The sequence below is a fragment of the Lepisosteus platostomus genome, chromosome 8 (genome assembly GCF_059453375.1).
Source record: "Lepisosteus platostomus isolate fLepPlt1 chromosome 8, fLepPlt1.hap1, whole genome shotgun sequence".
Classification (NCBI taxonomy): domain Eukaryota; kingdom Metazoa; phylum Chordata; class Actinopteri; order Semionotiformes; family Lepisosteidae; genus Lepisosteus; species Lepisosteus platostomus.
Genome location: NC_142618.1, coordinates 57,213,146 through 57,233,336, shown reverse-complemented (window position 1 = coordinate 57,233,336; position 20,191 = coordinate 57,213,146). Strand labels below are relative to the sequence as shown.

Genomic DNA, 20,191 nt, shown 5'->3' with positions numbered 1-20,191 from the left:
TTTTACCCCACCTTCCATAATTGTCTACATAAGGTCAGCTGTAAGTTTGTGCAAGCATTTTGCCAGAATTTCTTCCTGCAAGTATGTATGATTATTTGTTCATTTTTTTTGGTCTTTAAGTTGCATTGTACCATTTTCTGTCCAATGTGTGATCATTTGTTGTTGAATATATTTATACAACCAGTACAGAGTTTGCGCTCCCCTTTTCTGCACATCTGCTATCATGCAATTCTGTTTTTCTCAGCCTTTGTTTTTAATTTTCCTGTTTAAAAATGTATAAAATGTTCTGTGTCATTCAAATAATTAGCTTGTTGTACAAAGGGAATGGGATTTTAAAGTATCCAAGAAAAGGGTAAATTATTTTGCTTTACCATAGTTGAATGTATTACCCATCACAGTAGTTTGCATCAGCACACAGTGTATATATGTGCTTGTTTATTTATTCAACATGAGACCCTGTCCGATTGCTTGATAATATAAAGCTAAGCTATTAGATATAGCATTTGCCATTTTTATACAACTTTTTTGAGGAAAGTACACATTTTATAATAAAGTAGTTGTTTAGAAGACAAGCCTTTGTATTATATTCTTAAAAAGGTGTAGGTGTATCTTAACCCAGGTCCTTACAGTCAATTACAGTTTTATGCTTACTAATTAACAAGTTAAGGATTTCACAAGGAGTCAAAGTGGCTGTTTTAGAAGTCAATGGATCATTTTTAAAACACACATTAACTGCATATCATGTTAAGGTGATTCTTATAAAGCAGTTAAAAATAATTAAAACTTACATGTTACTGACAGAGGTGTAATGCTTTCCAACCCTGGATCTTTGAATAATTTGGGGATCATGATTTCTTTTGAAAACATTTTATGAAGTAATCTCCCACCCATAACAGCACAAAGCTTTTTCAGCCAGATAGCCTGTCCCAAACATTGTATTTGTGCCCTGGCCAAGATATGCAGGTTTACGCACCTGAATCGCAGTTAAGTACATTAAAGGTGAGCACATTCTTTCGCAGTGACATCATGAGCGCAGCTACGTACGTGAGGTATTCAGGCCTGTCCTGCTGCAACTGTCCTGCCCTGTCGGAATCTTATTCGTAAAGGAAACAAATTTGGCAAGCTGGTAAAAGGGATCAGGACGGAAAATGGATGGTGTCTTGTACCGTAACGCGACTGTCACATGTTTTGGTTTTAGATATGGCTGCAGCACCACATCCTGTGGGGAATGGGCAGCACCCAGAAGAACAGACCAGACCCTTTTTCTATGTGCAGCCATCCCCACCTTATTTTCCATACCATTGGCACATGCCTATGCCATACCATGCCTACGGTGGGTTCCCTGGTCTAGGTAGGTGATTAGAGGGCGTTTTCATACACGGAAACATATGGGTGATCGAATGTTCACGGGTAGCCATGTGGAGTAGGAGTAGCAACATCTGGAAGCTTATGCATTCAAATCGCAGCTGGGGGGACAGATGGTGAAGTGATCCGAATTAAGTACCTTGCTCCACTAAATTGCCCAGCTGTGTAAATGGGTAGGCCGGGTGATTGCCATTGTAAATCAGAACCCGCTTGCAGTAGAGCCTTTCGTTATGTGGAGGGTAATCATAAAATGAATCATTTGTTTTTGTTATTTTAAATACGGTAAGATAATGCAATAGATGCTTCTGAAGCTACAACCACATTTCAGATCTTTGTGTTTATGTAGCACCTTTCATTGTACAATTTCTCAATGCCTTTAACTGATACAATCACTCATCCGTCTCAGAAGGTTCTGGTGTATTACTGGGCACCAATACATACTGTACATCTGGAGTGGCACAGAGTGTAATTAAAAGATTGATACTTTTTTCTGATCTGTTTTAAAGGTTATGGCTTGGGTTTCCCACCTTTACCTCCAAACCCCTACATGGAAATTCCTGGCTATATTGTCCCTCAGGCTCAGCTGCATCCTGCGGATTACAGAAGACTCTTAAATCCCCACTTCCCACCCACCATGGCCTATCATGCCAGGAGATTTCGGTATCAGCAGAACACCACTTCAAAGGAGACCACCAGCTCGGAGGTGCAGACCGATCCAGCTGTGCTGATGAATGACTCGCAGCATTCAGGAGTTATTGGTACTTGTGTGGGAGGTGCCCAAGCTGGGAGATCAGACTCTGTAAGGGAAGCGAGACATGTTGGTTCCTTCTCAAACTCCATTGTCTGCTCGCGTTCTGAGAAACAGGACGTCCCAGGGGAGGAAGCAGGCTCTCTGACATCAAGGGTTACCAGTCCCAAGAGCTTTGTTTTCCAGAAAGAGGAGGTCAGGATAGAATGCAGAGACATGCCGTCCACTCTTAAAATTTTCAGGTCACGGGAGACAACAGCTGAATCCTCCCCAAGCACTTCAGGGAATCTGGTTCAGTGCGATGTGTGGTCTGTAAGCTCCACAGAAGGTGTAATGCCACTTTACAGCTCCACCATTAACGAGACTAATGTCTTACAGAATGCAGTGCGCCCAGAGGAGCTCCAGGAGCAATGTGTGCCTGCCTTCCCAGACGTACTACTCCTGGGAGCTTCTCCACCCAATGCTGTCGCATCTGTCAGAGATGAGAAGAAACCTGCTGTTCACAAGGAACACAGAACAAGACCAAACAAGACAGGGTCAGCACCAGTTACTGAGCAGGACCCAAGAGTGGTCCAGAATGATAAAGGTGCACCAAGACATCTACATGAGGAAGATGGCGGTGCAAAACCTGTTGAGCATGTTCCCGCAGATAACCCCAAGCAACAGTGTGAAGTCCTGCATGTAGAAGATTTGAAGAAAGCTGAGTTGTCAGGAAAGTCAGTCACAAAGCTGGACCCTCATGTCTCACCTGAAGAGTGGCTGGCTCAGCAGGGTAAGATGCACCCTGAAAAGGCAACTGAGGAGCCCTTCAATGAGCGAGCCCCAGATAGTCACGTCGAGCAAATGGAGACGGGTTCTGTGGCAAACAGCCAGGATCACACCACAGGAAAGGATAAAAATGAAAATGAGGCGGGGTGGCCTGTGGAGACTCTGCCTCCATACGTTCCTTCCGCAAGCTGGTTAGCAGACTTTGGCAATGTGTATTATTTCAGCAAATTACCCCAGAGTGTTCAGGACCACCTGAGCATTTTCAGTACCTCCAAAGATGCGATAAGGATGGGAAAAAAGGCAAAGTTAACATGTGAAGGCCCCTGTGACCCCATGGATACCTCTATGCAAAAGAGAGTGAAAAAAAGGCACAGTCGATTGTTGGAGGTGAAGGGAACCCCTGAAAATGAAGGGTTTTGTAATCACCTCATTAACAGGAATGCTCTTAATCCAAATGATGAGGGAGCAAAAAGATGCACCCACTGTTTGTCAAAACAGAACGCACATGGTAGTTCTGATTCAAAAGCTCTATGTGGACACAAAAGGCACAAATTAACCCAACAAACTGCTGACCTTAAACAAACCTGTGCAGCCTGTAGATACAGCTCAACGCAGGTTATGAAAGTGAGAGGGCCTGAAGCTGTGGGCAACAATGCCAATGAGGACTTGGACCATGAAACACTGGAGGTTAAAGGCCCATCAGAACCCCTCAAACAAAATCAGGAGCCTAGGACGTCAATGGCGGCAAGGAAGAGGATTCTTTCTAAAAGAGTGTCGGAAAACAATTCAGTTTTTCAGAGTCCAAAAGTCAAAGAAAAGAGGAATTCTGGAAAAGAGGCCAAGCTTGCCTATGAATATAGCCATCCAGACGCCATGAAGGAGTGTAATGCTGAAGTTATGGTGACGTCTACTCCAGGCAAATGTAAAGGTCAGGAACAAAGGTGTTTTTCTGCAAAAGTGTTAAAATAAGCATTTGTAAGATATCCTTAGTGTACTTCATGGGAGCTTTCTGATGTCCGCAAATGTTAGGGTGCAGGCATGAAAAAACGTGACAACTTTTTGTTCCGTGTTGCAGTCAAGTTGAGATTTCTTTCAACAGCCATCAGCTTAATTTTACATTAGGGGATCACTCCTTCTCAAAAATATGAAAAACATTGTATAGTATAGGAATCTAATAATGTTGTACCAAGAAATCTTGGCTGTGTGGAGCAGTTACATCTTATTTCGGGAACATGCATAAAGACAAAAGGTACTGGTTCAGAATGTTTTGCCAGGAGGAGAAAAGGTACACACTAATGATACTAATGCCACCAATTCAAGTAGTTAATGTATTGTATTCACCCCTGTTTCTCAGCATTGCGTATAATATCTGATCAGCTCACTCAAGCCCACCTGTTCAAGATCTTCCTCAGTTTTTTGAAGATTGTGGAATTTGAACCGGCCAGTTTGACCAGTTGGTAGGGCTGTGATATGGGGTCATTTGTGAATGGGAGTGGAGAAGAATTCAAACTTAGATGTGTGTTTTGTAAGAAACCTATGTTTTAACCAATGCTACTTTACAAATTGCTTAAATATCATAAACAGCAAAGGAAAAGTGACCCTGTGTATTTGCAGAAGACATCTGTACATTGTCAATGGAATCATGATAAGGAAGAAAGAGTCATAAGCAATTGGTTGCTGTGAAAAATAAATACAGCAGAAAATTGAATGTAGTTTACTCAAAGTATTTTTAATATTCTCAATCACAACTGTAGGTAACAGTCAAATAATGTCTTTATTTCCAAACTATATATAATACTCTTTATACATGGTTGGGTACTCGCTTCTTGTTAATGATTTTATCATCATATACTGCACATGAGGTTCACAGATGTAAGACAATTTCATAGTCTGTTCTTCATTGCAATTAAAGTATTGTTTTAACTTTCTGGGTATTTAGAGCTATTATCATTCCCCAAAAAGCATTTATTTGCAATTTACATTTCTGGAGATATTGCATAATGCTAGGGAACTTAGGGGGACAGGGTTGAGGGAAGTCTGGCATTATAGATGTAATGTACCAGGTCCTTTAAAGAAATTGAGTATAGGTGTGATGTATAAAATATTTTATGAAACTGTATAAATAGAGATGTAGCATAACTCTGGTGCACAACATAATTTAGTTGTCTTGCTGTTAATGCTAGAAATGGAGTAATGGTTGGTGCCACTGCCTCATAGCTCCTGGACCTTAGTTACAATCTGGTCTGAGATGCCTTCTGTTTGCATGGTCACCCTCAGTTTGTGCATTTTGTTTTTCCTGATACTCTGGTTTGCTCCTAGCTTCGAAAAACAAGCTATTTCGTTCACTTAAAACGTCTTTAAATTGTGCACGTGCCCTGCGATAAACTGGCATCCATTCCAGACCATTGTGTCCTGTCTGCTTTCTGAATAGGCTCCAGGTTACAACTCACACCAAGAATACAATGGATTTTATACAGTGGATTCATGGAAATTAAAAGCGATAAGTTCCTTTAACTCTGAAAGTTCCTGGAATATATTTTATTAATAGTAACTTCTCTAGCAAAGATGTTGAGTGAACCCGGTCTCCACTGTTTGCTTTTCTGTTTGTCTAGAAAAGGCATGGAGAGAAAGTGTATCGACACCTGACAAGGAGGATTGGGAAAATTATGGAGCCAGACCGAGAAACACGAATAAAGAAAGGAAAACACTTCCCCAGTCACAAGGTAGGCATTATTTTTCACCACAGCTGAAGTAAAATGGTTTACTCTAAGGAGGTGTCTCGTTGACTCCAAAGGCTCTTGTGTGTATGTAGTGCAATGTTCTGCTCTTTGGTGATAATGAAGTCTGTTCCACATACAGTTCCTCTTATTTTAGAATGCCTCGTGGAGTAATAGTCCTAATGCAACAACACACAGGTGATTTCAAATATTTTTTCTATCACCTCTAGAGAAAAATGTGTCATACATGCCACTTGCACAGAGACACAGGAAAAATGCGCACAGTGAAACTCTTGAAAGAGACCAGCCAAGACCGAACAGAACAAGAGGTCAGTGATGTTTTATTCTTCTTCAGCCATGGTGCCGCTAGGATCACTAGGAGTCAAGGAAAAATCTTTTCACTGGCAAAGAACTAAATCGTTTCTCTCCTATTAGAAGAACATCAAAAGTTTACAGCAGAGGTCTAAGACTGTGTTCCTATAGGGTCTAGTCTCTTATGACTTTTGTTCAAACCTGAGTAGTCAATTATATGGAACAAAAACTAGAAGAATCTGTGATCTTCAGGAATTGGTTTTGAGACACCTGATTTACAAATGGCTCAGTTTTGACCCAAAACACCCCTGTGTGATTCTGAAACAAAAATGCCTAACCTTTTTACATCTTAACTGGCAATTTATTCTTTGACCTTAAATGAGGTATTGTCAAATGGCAGATGTCATGGTTTCAGAATGGCTTTTCCATACTCGGAGATCAGCTGTTTTGACATTGACTTGAAGCCAGAGCAGGACCAGGAAGTGAAGGAGAATGCCTCTGTTCACAATACTGATGTTTACAAATAAATGGATAAATTAATAGGTAGCAGAGGGGACTCCATTTACATATATGCATTGAGCGGTTTTATTGTAGAGGGGACAAAGGACTTCTAATAGACATTTATATTTGAATTGGTACCCTATACAGTCTTCCTGATGGGAGCACAATGAACCTGGGAAAGGAGAGGGTGGGTGGAATCACCTTTGATGTTCCTTGGCATTCCGAGAACTGTATTAGGATATAAATCGTGAGCTGGGGCTGCTGTTCTAAATAAAAAAAATTAAATCTAAATTCATAAATTTAACTTATAAATAGGTTAAAGAAATGACACACTTTCATCCTTGGGCTGGCCCCTAGTTTTTCACTCTAATGCATTCATTCTTATGCCACACACATTGATAGAAATGTGTAATGCTCTCCCATTTTCTAGATGTAAGACATCACGATGACCTCCATTACATCCAGTTGTTTTGAATGTCTGCTCTCCAAACCGGTCATTGAAAAGATGTCAAGCTGCAATTATCATGCCTCCCCTGGGAACTGAATTTTTCCACATTACATCCCGAATTAGTTGGAATTACTTTGAAGTGTCTGATTTTAAATTGTTTTGTTTTTTTTAGGATCCAGCAATAGAAGAGGCACAAGACACTGAGATGATTTTCACTTGAGACACTAGATAATTATTTAAAAAAAAACATTTTATTAGCACTGTAATTAACGTGACACGTAACACTTTGTAAGTATTAAACACCTTTTCCAACTCAAACCAGCCGAGAGACACTGTTTTCTTGTAGGATCTCTATCTGAATAGGCTATGGGGAAGATAAAGGGATTATACAGTACTGTATGTGTGAGCAATTTTTCCAAGAAAACACAATTCTAAACTCAGCACAGAAACTGAACAGATGGATTCAACTAATCTGCCTTGGATAAAAATGCAAAGCTCTTTGTCTGAAGAAAGTACAATTATTAATATTCATTTTCAGGACTGAATATGGCAACTGAGGTTTAAAGGGGAATTGAGGTAATGGTGACATTCTCAGCCTAGGCGCTGGTGCTGTGAAAATGTGCCACCTGTGATTTCAGCTCCATCTGTGACAATAACTCCTCTGATGTTTTTTAAGCAGGGAAATCAGAGGATTGCTCCTCTTCACATGGTATATACTGAATAAAATATGAAGGTCTCGAAAGACCAGCACCATCCAGTTGTATGAAGATTAAAATATAAAAATATGATGGACTTCATCTTAGAGACCTATGAATTTAAAGGGGCCTTTATTCACGTATTGGTTGTTTGTAATTATTTCTGACATGTAAATTGTAATTGGGGAGTGAAATGTGATAACTGGAACAATTGTCTGCAATACTGCTGAGTCACGGGGCTCTGACTCAAGGCTTATACAGTAGGGCTGGTACTTTTCGTATGCCTGATACAATATTTGTCATCGTAGAGCAATTATGTCAATCTTGTGTTACAGTCAATGTTTCAATCAAGTTAAAGTTTAATCGTTATTCTTGTAGGCTCGGGTTTGTTTTTATATTTTGTTTTTGATAAAGACGTTATGCTGTTAGAAAAGTTGCATGAAGAATAAAGTTTTGCTATGTACTTTTGTTCTAAACGTTAAGCAGGACAATTATTAAAATAGCCGGGGTACACAACCCCTTCTTGTTTCACCTGCATTTATTTATTTTCCTCCTGTTTTTCCTCATTTCTACACTACATTTTCACTGGAAATTCACAGAATATTTATGAATTGAGCCAAGTTCACTTAGTGTTCCAACTCTTCGTTTCACGCCTGCTGTTTAAATGTCCCTTCATGCGATGAAAAACACGTGAGCTTAATACATCATGGCCCTGTGTGAGGGTGTGATTGGGGCACTTGAAATACAGTTTCGGTCTATAAACCCACCTGTGCCACGGGCAGAGAAAGAAAGCAGAGCGCCAGAGCACAACCAGATTAAAGGGGCATCGACCGCACGACTCAGGGGAGCTGCTGTGAGTACTGTACGTCTTCAGATTCACAGAGAAAAGGGTAATATTACCTCCTGCAGGAAACAAAGCGCCAAATGTCGTTCGAACAGTAACTGGCTTGCCCGGAATTGATTTTAGCAGGTTTTAGGCAAAATTTTACATGATAAAGGTTGCAAGCAATAGTTATAAAGCATTTCTAGCTGTTAAACTATGGGAGGGCGCCGTGATAAGGGAAAGAAAAAACCTGTCATCTGAACTTGGGGGAAAAAGTTGAATAAAGCTAATTAAACGAAAAGGAGAAAAGATTTAAGAGTGTTCAGATATGAAACGGAGAGGAGGTGTGAGTCTGACTGGATTTCACCATTAACCCTATTTCTTCTAAAGTTTTATCAAAAAGAAAGACCGAAGGTAAAAATAGTGACTTTTTTTTTTTAGTTTTTGAGAAGCCAGAAAATTGTCAACATAGGTTAATTAGACGCAATATGACACACTTAAAAAGGGTTTAAAACTTTAGGTGAAACCAGTCGCCTATTTGCAACGCGTAAAAAATAATTCACTAGTTGGTAAATCGATTCATACATTAGCATTGGGAATAATGCGTTTTATTACTAGTTGTTCATTGTGTATCGGAGTCATTCTAAAACGTGTTTACCAAAGGCAGGGTGTGAATGTTTTTTTTTTCTGTTACCCCACCTTAATCTTTATTTTTACTTCGTGTTTAGAACGCGGTATATTTTGTCACAAGAAAACCCCCCAGATGGCGCTATAGTCACACTGAGCGATTAGATTCAGTTTATCTTGGAGAAAGTGCTTTTTGTTGGTGGAGAGCAAATGCTGGAATATTTTTCGGGTCATTTTTTTAAGTGGATAAGAATGTTATTAGGCAGCTGAAATATACAAGTTAAATATTGATAAACTCAAGTCATATATATAAATTAAACGCTTTATAGTATTTCTGCGTGTGTTCGTAAGAACAGAAGGTTATAAACTAGTAGGACATTCGACCTATCTAGCTCGTTGCTCATTAATGTGTGGTGAATTAATTTACTTTAGATTATGCATGGTATATTTTATTTGATTAGGTAATTCTATTCCGTTTTATCTCTGTAATTTTGCTCTAAGGGGAGATATTTCTCTCTATGAAATCGGCAGTTTGTTTCAATGGATACAATCTTTTGAGCTGTTTACTGTGATAAACGCACAGTAGAAGAAACAAAATGTTTAAAGGGCATTTGAGATTAATATAGCAGAATTTTGATTAAGATGTAGCACCCCCCACACAGACAAACGGCAAAAAAATGATTTTTATTTTCACTTACAATCACTAATGCCTATCATTCATATGCGTTTTAATCCGTTAAATATCAAAAAGACACTCCTTCTAGATGAGGGTTGTGGTAATGTGAGGTCTACACGGGAAGCACAGGGCTCAAAGCAAGGCTACACCCTGAATGTGATGCTAATTTTGCACAACAAAATTTAGAGATGCCAATAAAACCAACCTGCTTGTCTTTGGGAGTGGAGAAGAATCTGCTTGGGCCGGAATCAAACCCGGGACTCAAGAGCTGTCAGGCTGCATCAGAAATCCCCAGCCCCACTGCAACATGTTAAGGTTCAGAAGCAAAATATTGTCTGTATCTTGGTTTATTGCCTCCTCTCCAATGCGTCTTATTCAGACAATTAAAAAGACTGGAATTGTTCTATTTGTGGTAAGAAGTTATTTTGATAGCTGCTGCATCGAAATGAATTAAGTTAACCCAGGGGCACTCTGTGGATGGTAACCATACTGTATGTACTCCAGAGAGCACAAGGTTGGATAAACCTTGTATTAAAGGACTTTGTTTCTCCTTGAATGCCAGAGACGTATTTTATGATGTTGCAGCAGTGGTGAGTTTTTAAAGGGACAAAATCAGATAGGAGCTACTAATTCTCTTATAGATGCTCAACAGTTGTTTTTTTTAAAAACAGTAAAAATGGTGGATAGATCATATATCTGTCAAATAAAACACACTGTATAAATTTAGCATTGGTTCAAAAAATGTTTAAAAAAAATCAAGTGCTTGTTACCAATTCAGAGATGTCAAATGGTTTGCTGCCTGGGTTGTTTCAATCATGACAAATTCCTTTTGTTTAGCTTAAAACAAAGAAAATGTAGTGCTAGTAAACTCTAATACCTGTCTTTTCCGTGGTTTGCTGAATGCCAAACATCTTTCAAATTAGTTTGCAATATACATTATACTACAAATAGAGTAGAATACAAATGTTTGGTAATTTGTTTTAAATACCTGGTTGCTCTGCAAGATGACAAGTACAATGGGAATGAACAAAAACCAGTTTCAATTCACTGTTAAAAGGTCCTTTGATCTTGTAATTAAGCATAAACTCTTTGAGAAATTTGCATGTAAAAAGGAAATAAAAAATCCGCCTCTAGCCTGTTTGTAAACAATAGGTATTGAATTTTTGGATTAAAGAAGGAAAATTCTATGTATATTGCTCATGTCTCATTGCTTTGGATCATTTATTTGTATTAATTTGCAAAAAATAAATGTACAAAAACATAATACACCAAATACAAAATGCAACATTTTATCTGTACGACTTTTCATTAGAAGAAGTTCTGCATATGAATGAAACCAAATGCCATTTAGGGGTCTCGGTCTCCACGCAACCTCCTAAGAGAAATGTTTTGTTAGCAGTTAGACCCACCAACAGAAGTCATTTTGCCCGAAGACAACTAGTTACTCAGGAGCCGTTTCTGAAAAGGAACAGGACATTTAGATTGTACTGTATGTTTAGAATCCTTCAGCTGGTGCATCAAACTACAGCTCAGTCAGGATTAGCCTGTCTAGCTCTCTAACCCCTATAGAGGTAACGGTGCGAGGGAAAAATAATTTAGAGGAAGACAAAAAGTCATACAGAGGGAAGGGATCCGGCTACTGCAGTAACTGTTGAGACAATTCGATTAATCATTGGGAGAGAAGATAAAGCAGTGGCCCAAGACAAAGGCCTGAGTTCAATCTCAAGGAAAACCCCTCGGCACAAGTAATTCTCTCTCCGATCCTAAAATGTGTACAGGCCTTGTTTCTTCCAAGACTGCATGAATATAGATGTTTCTGTTCTGTGACAGCAGTTCTAATGAAAGAACAAACAATGATGACAATGAATAATCTTGTCAAGTGCCTCTGCACACGTCCAGCTGGATTACTGTGTAGAGACTATGGAACATATTGTTAGCTTAATATTTTTAGCTATATTGCATATGGGTGGCATGGTACTGTAGCTCATTCTTGGCATTTATGCCCGGCAGTGCTGGGTTCCTGGGTTCAATTCCAGACCTGGGGTGCTGTCTGCGTTGACTTTGTATGTTCTCCATGTGTTTTGTGTGCTCTCGTTTCCTCCCACAGTCCAAACATGTACTGGTGAGTTAACTGGCCCAAGGTGTGCGTGTGCGTGCGCGTTTGTCTGTGTGTCTGGCCTGTGATGGACTAGCAATCTGTCCAGTATGTACCTTGCCTTGAGCCTGTTGCTTTCTGGAACAGGCTAAGCCTGAATTGAAAGAAGAACTGTTAGACAGTGGTGATGGATGGATTACATATTAAAGAAGGTCGATTTGGATTGAATATCTGTTATTCCCTGTTAGTATAGCATTAAAAGTGCTATGACAAAGTGTACTGCAGAGATCAGTATCTCAGATCGAACACAATAGTTTAATTTTTTAAATAAGGAATAAAAATGAAAATAATTCTCTGTATGAAGTATTTTTGTATTTTAATTGGGAGCTTTAGAGAGGTAATATGCAATTTAACACTCCTAATCACCTGTAAAAGTATTTTGTCAGGTAACATAAGAGCATGCAGAGAAATTACAGAAATAATATACAGTATCTGTTACATGGATTTAATCAAAGCTTGAAAAACTTATTTTGATGTGTTTTTTTTTACGGATTATGCAGTACTTCAGATGGGACTTGTCTACCTCTGAGTTATAGATGACAGAATAAAAACAGAGAACTGCTTACTAATTGTCTGCAGGAGTTGCTAAACCTTTAACATATTTACAGTAATGGTGGCACTCACCATCATGACATTATTCTTTTTCATCGGTCAGGTGCACCTTTCTATGGGGATAATTTTAACAAGGCAGAGTGACAGTGTTGCATTCTTTATTTCTTATCAAGGAGAATGTGTTCCAAATCACTGAGGAAATCTGATCTGCCTGTGAATAAATTACAGTAATTTACTACAGCCATCTTCGCAATGGACTCGGCACAGAGCTCAGAGAATTTCCACATGTTGTCGGGGGGGAATAATACAGCACTATCAAATATTTCAGAGTAGCCCTTGTGTACAATAAGTGCATCAACAGAAGAGTCTTTAAAAAATTAAGCTTTTAATTATTTTTGAGTAGCAGATAAAAACCTGTTTGAATTTCTAAATTTGCATTTTTCCAGTCTGCTTGTTACATCTGATCTTTTATTTCCTTGATTCAGTCTGCAGTGAGTTATATGTATACCTTATTTGAAAGGTAGGGCTATTGTTTCTACAAATCCTGCAATTTGAGAGCATTCAAAGTCCTCTACGATGTTACAGTGCTTTGCAAAAGTATTCACCCCCCCCCCCCTTATTTTTACATTTTATTAAATAAATAAAAAACAGAAAATAATTGAATGCATAAGTATTCACCCCTTGCTTTGACACCTCTGAACTAACCAACAACTCTCTTCTCCAAGTCACATAATTACTTGACTGGAGTCCATCTGTGTGCAGTTGAGGTGTTTCACGTGATTTCAGAATAAATACACCTGTGTCTGGGAGCTTCCCTACTTAGTGCATTTCCAAGGAAACACTACACCATGAAGACCAAGGAATATTCCAAGCAGAGCCGCGACAAAGTTCTTGGGGGAAAAATACCAGTCAGGGCAAAGATGTAAGAAAATGTCCAAAGCATTGAATATCCCTTGAAGCACAGTGGAGTCCACCATTAAAAAGGTGAGGAAAACATGGAACAACTGTGAATCTGCCCAGAACTGTCCGTCCTCCAAAACTGAGTGTCCTGGCAAGAAAAGCCGTAGTAAGGGAGGCCACCAAGAGGCTTACGGTTTCAGTCCTCCATGACCGAGATGAGAGAAACTGCATGAGACAACAATAGCACACACTTCATAAATCATAAAATTGATTGGAAGGGTGACAAGAAGAAAGCCTTTGTTGGGGAGGAAAAAAAATCTTGTATCGCATCTCGGCTGGAGTTTGCCCAAGGGCATGTGAGAGACTCCGTAATTTGGAGGAAGGTTCTATGGTCTGACGAGACCAAAATTGAACTTTGTTTGGCGCAAACCTATAAGCACATCGCACTGGGAACACCATCCCTACAGTGAAGCACGGTGGTGGCAGCATCATGCTTTGGGGATGCTTGTCTGCGACCGGGACTGGAAAACTCATGAATAGGGAAGGAAAAATGGATGGAGCTACTGTTAAGTCTAGAAAAATCCCAGAGGAAAACATGCTGCAATCCGCAAGAGCACTGGGACTTTGAAGACGATTCATCTACCAACAGACAATGACCCGAAACATACAACAAAAGCCACACTGGAGTGGCTTTAAGCCAAAACAGTTAATGTCCATGCTGTAGCACAATAAAATGGTAAAAATTCCAAGGGGGACGAATACTTTTGCAAGGCACTGTATATAACATTATTTTTGGAGGGTTGGCCTCATTTAAGGATATCAAATTCTCAAGTCTGGTATTTGTTTAACTGTTTACTTTTCGGTTCGTCTAGTTTGTACAAACTTTAAGGAGTTATGTTCTCTTGATGGATTTGTTGGATCTTGTTCATGTGTACTCATGGGAGGTTAAGTGCATGTATTCACAGCCCTTGGATATTTAGTCATGTTTACTTTACTTATTTACTTACTGCAGAACATTTGTGACATTTTCAGTCATACGTTTACTTCCTAAAGATAAAGAACGTCTAAACAAGAAAAGGTTAGTAACCCACCATTAGAATACAGAAAGACACTTTTGTATAGTTTACAGTGTGTAGCAAAAATGTTGGTAAATGACCTTTATGACCTTTGTCTCTGTCCCACCTCAGGCTCTTAACAGTATATGATGAATGATTAATTTTCTAAATGTTAGACTGAAGCCCTTTGATAGCTATGCAATTACTGTATATTTTAATCGTGATATGCAAGTCATGCTTATTGGTCAATAGAGCCCCATGAGTTATGTCATTTCTGACCATAAAAATTGTTAAAATGTAGTCTCTGGGGTCAGTACTTCTTTAATGAACTACATAAAGCATTTTAAAGCATTAACAACTAAAATCAGAAATATGTAAAAGAATGTGTAGTGTGCATTAGCTTTTTAAATCTTTAGAATTAGCAACAGCAATCCAAAAGCTGCAGAAATTGTTATTTTCTTACTGAGAAATTAAATGCTAAGCTGTATGAGAAAAACATGATACATGAAGTATTTACTATCTTAGTGTAGTTAACATACGATTGTAAGGCTTGAAAGTATCAGTTCTTTTCAGACCCCTGTCTTGCCATCTTCATAGCCTTTCATAATGAAAATATAACCTAAGACCAAATAATGCATACATGTTGCCAATGCTTGTAGCCATGTTGCAATATTTGTTATATGATAGGAGACTAATTGTTCAATTTTATTTGTGTTGGTGACCTTGCTTTAGCTTTAAACACAGCTAACAGCAGTTGATTCCTGAGAATGTTGCCAACGTTGTCCTAGACTACAGAATGGTGATGAGCAGATGGGCAAAATCCAGTGAGTTGTACATGTTAAGTTATTAATTATCATTTCCAATCAAAACAATAAACAAATACATTTCTAGTTGTCTTTGTTGGTTGCTCCAATAGTTTGTGCCATAAAAAGTGTCTGAAATTTAAACCATTTCATTAAACATAAAAAAAATATTCCAGATCTTGATTGATTTAGATTTTCTTTTCCTGTCATGGTGTTCAGTGTTTGCTAATTAGCTCTGACTTAAGGGAAGACTTTACAAATGCTGCAAAGTACAGTAAATTACTGTGTCCTTGTAACAGATAAGACAAACATCTTTTGTGTTGTTTCCGAAACAAGGTGGGGAAAAAAATAGACAACTGTTCTTAGCAGGATGACAATGCATTGACTATCCATGAAACAGATTTAAATTCTACATGATTATAAGACTGCATCTCGGAGTCTCAGATTGCTTGCTGTACTAGTTTTACTGTAAGAACAGCCTAAGCATGAAGGAACAGTTAATCCCTATTCCAAGGGGCATGCTGATCATGACTATGACAGTTTGCTAGGAACCATGTGTGCTGTTTCCGACTTGTGCTTTTCTTTTATAATGGCCATGACTCATCGGCAAATTCAGACAGTACCCATTTGACATATTCCATTTACTGCATTCCCTTATACAGTGTTTCCTTCTCTTTTTTTTGTCTGCCCTGTCAAAGGAGACACATTCCATTTTTGACAGCCTTCCCCTTCCATCACATTAAATGGCAACGCTACTGTATATGTCACTAAGAACTTTGTGGAAAGTTTCATGCTTTAACAACTGGTGAGATGTTTTTTTTTTTGGCCTTCCAGATAACCCAATTAAAATGGGGGCAGTTCTGCAGCACAGATATAAAAACTGCAACTTTTGGAAAATAATTCTAAAATTTGTAAAAAAAAGAAAGGCAAAATCATAGTATGTAGAATTAAAAAATATAGGTCTCTAATGTGCAGTTTGATGTTAAAACAGAGGCTGGACTGTTATGAAGTGTGTCTTGTAGATAATATTAAGGGGAAAGCACATATTATAATCTAGATACTTGAGTGGTCCTGAAGCTTTTTTAAGCCATTATTGACAGTTTGAGAAAGTTCTGGAAAGAGAAGACATTTCACAGGACTGGCTTGATATAATTTTGCTCCAGTCCGTTTTTCTGTCAAACTACAGGCTATTTTAAAAACCGAAATTATCAGTAAGTGAAAAATTATATAATTTTTTTTTGTTTTCTGCACTTATTTTGCCTCCTCCTTGCTTGAAACATTACTTTTACAAACTCTTCAGCTATTTAATAGCAATTTTACAGCTAGAGAGGAAAAAAATACGTTTTCCATTTTTCTCTATATAAAATGAATTAAAGAAATATCTTACCTGAATGTTAACTTTTTATTTTTGCTGTTGGCATTAATGGATCTTCAATTACTACTTTAAATGGTACCATATTTAAAGAAAAATATCCAGTCACTTATTCCACATATATGAGTTTGCTTAGACTCTGTGCATTATATCTATCTGAAAAACTGGAATTGAATTATCCAGGATATGTTAGTAAAATCAAGAACAAAAATGTCTGAGAAAATCATGAAACATCTTACCAAGACACATGAATTCTCCAGAATACAGAATATCTTTCTCTGGCATTTTTTGAGAACCTATAGGAGTGATGATCATCTAGTTGAATTGCAGAATACAGTGATCCCCTCCACTCTAATAAAGACACAGATGTTATACCTACTGGAAGTCATAGGAATTAAAATTGATCCGATACAAATCATTCTTTATACTGTATACAGTTTTCCTGTAGAGAATATGAAAACCATGAACAATCATTTTTAAAATAAAATATATATTTCATTCCTTTCCACTTTCCTGGAACAAAACTGTTTTATTGTCTATTTTTAATTGCAAATATTTGGAGGTAACTTTTAAGCACTTTCTTCATGAGCAGAAAAAGGTCTTGTCAGTCAGATTCAAAGTTAGATATTTGAATAGGCCACCTGGAGTCCAACTGGAATGAAAACCAACAGATATAGGATTAGGATTGGAGAGCCATGAATTAAAAATTGGGACATGACTGGACAAAAAAAAGACATATTGCACATTATTTTGTGTATTGTTTTTTGATCAGGAAAAGGTATTCCGTGTATAGCGACAGATACAAAAAGATTTAGAAGAAAAAGTTGTTAATAGAAGAAAATATGAAGCAACAACTGCTTGACAGAAAAAGTGTCACCTGGAGTGTGACTGGGTCTTGCATATCCCCACCTGTATTTATTATTCATAGGGAATCGCTGAAGGGCTACCGAACACTGTATTGTTAAATATTAACACTAACCAGTCTCTTTCCTTGTTAATACTGACATCCTGTGCTGTGTGTTTGCTTTGGCCTGTTGCAGAGCATAATATTTAATGAGGCAAAAACAAAACTGTACCAAGCCTGGAGGTGGCACATTGAGGATTGCCCTAAAAGAGTCTAGCTGAGGTCACTTCAAGGACTTTCCTTTCCACTTTGTTGCTCTTGTATCACATGGTTTGCTGTACAGGCAAGTGATAACTATTGCCTGACTTCACACAGACGTTAAACATAACTACTGTATGCAGCAGAAAATCAAATAATAATACAAAATTAAAAGCACTGTGATTTATTCAGTTTTGTCAGGGGCGATTCAAGTGTAAATGGAAGAATCACATTGGTATAAAACTATTTTTTTTGTTGTTGACGCAACACCAAACAGGCAAGCTATTCAATATTACTCAAATTGTACTGTACAATGTTGTCATAATATGGTTAATTTGTGTTTTTCTCATCCCTTTGGGAGAATTCTGGTAAATAGTGTGAGTTTAGGGAATATTTGACAATGCTTTATCACATTTGACTAACTAAGGAATTCATATTTAAAATGTGATATTTTTGGAAACAAATCAAGTTGTGAGTGAGAGTCACCTTTCTAGACAGATAATGCTTCAGGCAGCCTTTTTCAGGACCAGCAGCTTGTCATACACCTGACATTAACCAGGCCACTATAACCAAACCCAATAGACAGCCTTTCACCCAGCTTGTCTGAGAATAGGATTTGTACAAATGCCAGACAGGACAAGTCTCTAGTTGCTTTACATCACCAGTCTCGCAGAAATAGGCTAAAGCAAAATTGTGAACTCCGTATTATAGTCTGTTTAAAAAAAAAGGTAAAAGAAAAAAGAAACTTATCACTTACAGCTGGAACAAATTCACATACTGTAGCTTTGGCAAAATTGTTTCTGTAGCAGCTGCACTGACATTTAATTGATCACGCCTGACATAAATCCATTATGTGGATTAGAATTAGTCATCAACAGTGTTAACAGGGGATCTACTGTGAAAGTCACAGGCAGGAACAGCGTGACCCCTGCAGGAAAGCAGAGGAGTTTGTTCGGTTGAAAACACAGGCTTTGTACCAGGTTACTGACCTTGTCTAGTGGGATTCTGTCCTATTAGAGCCTGGGCAGGCTTGTGCCTTCTCCCTGGTCTGTGTGATCAATAAGGGGCATCCATGACTTCCACATTTGCAGTTCTCAAGAATGCAACAGTTAAAGCAGCGAGAGAATGTGCGTTGTCTTAGACAACAGCAGGAGTCCCCAGGGGCAGCAAGTGAGGTTTCAGGTCTAGATCAATGTAGCCCCGTGCAGACAGGTTGCCATCAATCATTACACGTAAAGGTCTGGAGCAGGATAAACCATCCGCTTGGACGTCTTTTATACACTGCAATCATCATTCCATTCTGCATGTCTTCAGCACATTTACTGATGTCCACCTGGGTATACACACTTTTGATTAAACGTTAAATAGGACTTGAGTCCACTGATTCCGAGTTCACCTGAGGTTTTGCTATGGAGCAATATCACAAAGGCATTGTTCTCTTAATAAGCAGAGTAGATTGTTTTGTTTTGTTTTTATTTCCACCGTGCTAGATGTTCAACAGGATAAATCACCTCATTGGCTTGCAAAATCATCTACCTCACCAAGGAGGTGATTTAGTGCTAATGCAGCAGGCAGAATCCCTCAAGTGTGCCACAGTCGTGAATGATCAATTAATCAAAATGACATCACAAGGATTAGATCAACATCCAAAATGTTATTTTTTTTGTTTACTAAAAACGTAGTGATTTGTTTGAAGTAGTAGGTTTTATGCAATTCTTATGATCATGCTATAAGTTGCAAAAAATATGACTACTGTCTAGATTTTAAAAGAGCAACATCTTGTTTCTCTGACTTGTGAGTCGTGTCATTAAGATATGATAGCATCCCTTTCAAATGCAGTTGATGAGCTGAGCAAGAAAACGTAAAGCAAATCCATGAGGAAAGTTAAAGGCAATTATGACATGAAGCATAAATGGCTTCTTTATTTATTATAAAGAATCTGTCAAATGCAATGACTGTCTTTGCTTTGGTTATTACTGTATTTTGGAATAAATGTATTTTTATTAGTTCATGTCACAAGAAAAAATTAAATTAAAAATGAAAAAGTCCTCACAGCTTTCTTTTTTAATTCCCTCTCTTCTATATTGACATTAATTGCATTGACAGGCGGTATGCTGAATGAGTTTGTTAAACAGCTGGCACACATGAATTTGTCTGTTTTCTTTGCTACAGGTCTTCAACAGCTGACTATCTTATCATATGTGATGTTTCCTGGAATAGTAGTTTGTCTGTTGCTACAAAGTTATTACTGATTTTTAACTAATGGCTTTGTACTTTAGCATGAGATCAAACAACTGAAAATGTCTATCGTCAAACTCCTATGATTAAAATTTCACTTTCATTAATATATTCTGATATTAGTGATATATTTTTTATTTCCACCTTTTAGATGGTGGCTGTCAAAAAAACGTATTAAAGCAAATTAAATTGAAATTGACTGTGATTGTTGACCATAGATATAGCTTCTATTTTTAGTTAGGTGCAGAATGTAAACAACACACTCAAGTGTCAGGAGCCTGTATTTGCTACTACTGTACAAATCATGACTATACTACCGCTGACCAATTTCTGG

At 38.1% G+C, this 20,191-nt stretch overlaps 2 protein-coding genes across 2 annotated transcripts in view; both read left to right on the top strand.

Annotated features, from left to right (window-relative positions):
- Window positions 1–8,071, top strand: LOC148657555 (uncharacterized). The gene is made up of 6 exons (XM_088643997.1): window positions 1–81; window positions 1,199–1,351; window positions 1,872–3,809; window positions 5,494–5,604; window positions 5,829–5,927; window positions 7,032–8,071. Exons 2-6 carry the CDS (start codon window positions 1,201–1,203, stop codon window positions 7,061–7,063), a joined length of 2,331 nt encoding a protein of 776 aa, XP_088500123.1. The 5' UTR covers window positions 1–81; window positions 1,199–1,200; the 3' UTR covers window positions 7,064–8,071.
- Window positions 8,072–8,277: 206 nt separating this feature from the next.
- The window catches only part of rnf152 (ring finger protein 152), a 72,909-nt gene continuing 60,995 nt past the window's right edge, over window positions 8,278–20,191 (top strand). Inside the window, exon 1 of the mRNA XM_088643987.1 lies at window positions 8,278–8,407. The gene's annotated coding sequence lies outside the window, so the exon portion shown is untranslated. The remainder of the gene's footprint in view (window positions 8,408–20,191) is intronic.

Coding starts and splice junctions, on each gene's coding strand:
- LOC148657555 (XM_088643997.1), top strand. CDS start 1,201: ATGGCTGCAGCACCACATCCTGTGGGGAATGGGCAGCACCCAGAAGAA. Junction 3,810..5,493: donor TACTCCAGGCAAATGTAAAG/GTCAGGAACAAA, acceptor CTGTTTGTCTAG/AAAAGGCATGGAGAGAAAGT. Junction 5,605..5,828: donor AACACTTCCCCAGTCACAAG/GTAGGCATTATT, acceptor TATCACCTCTAG/AGAAAAATGTGTCATACATG.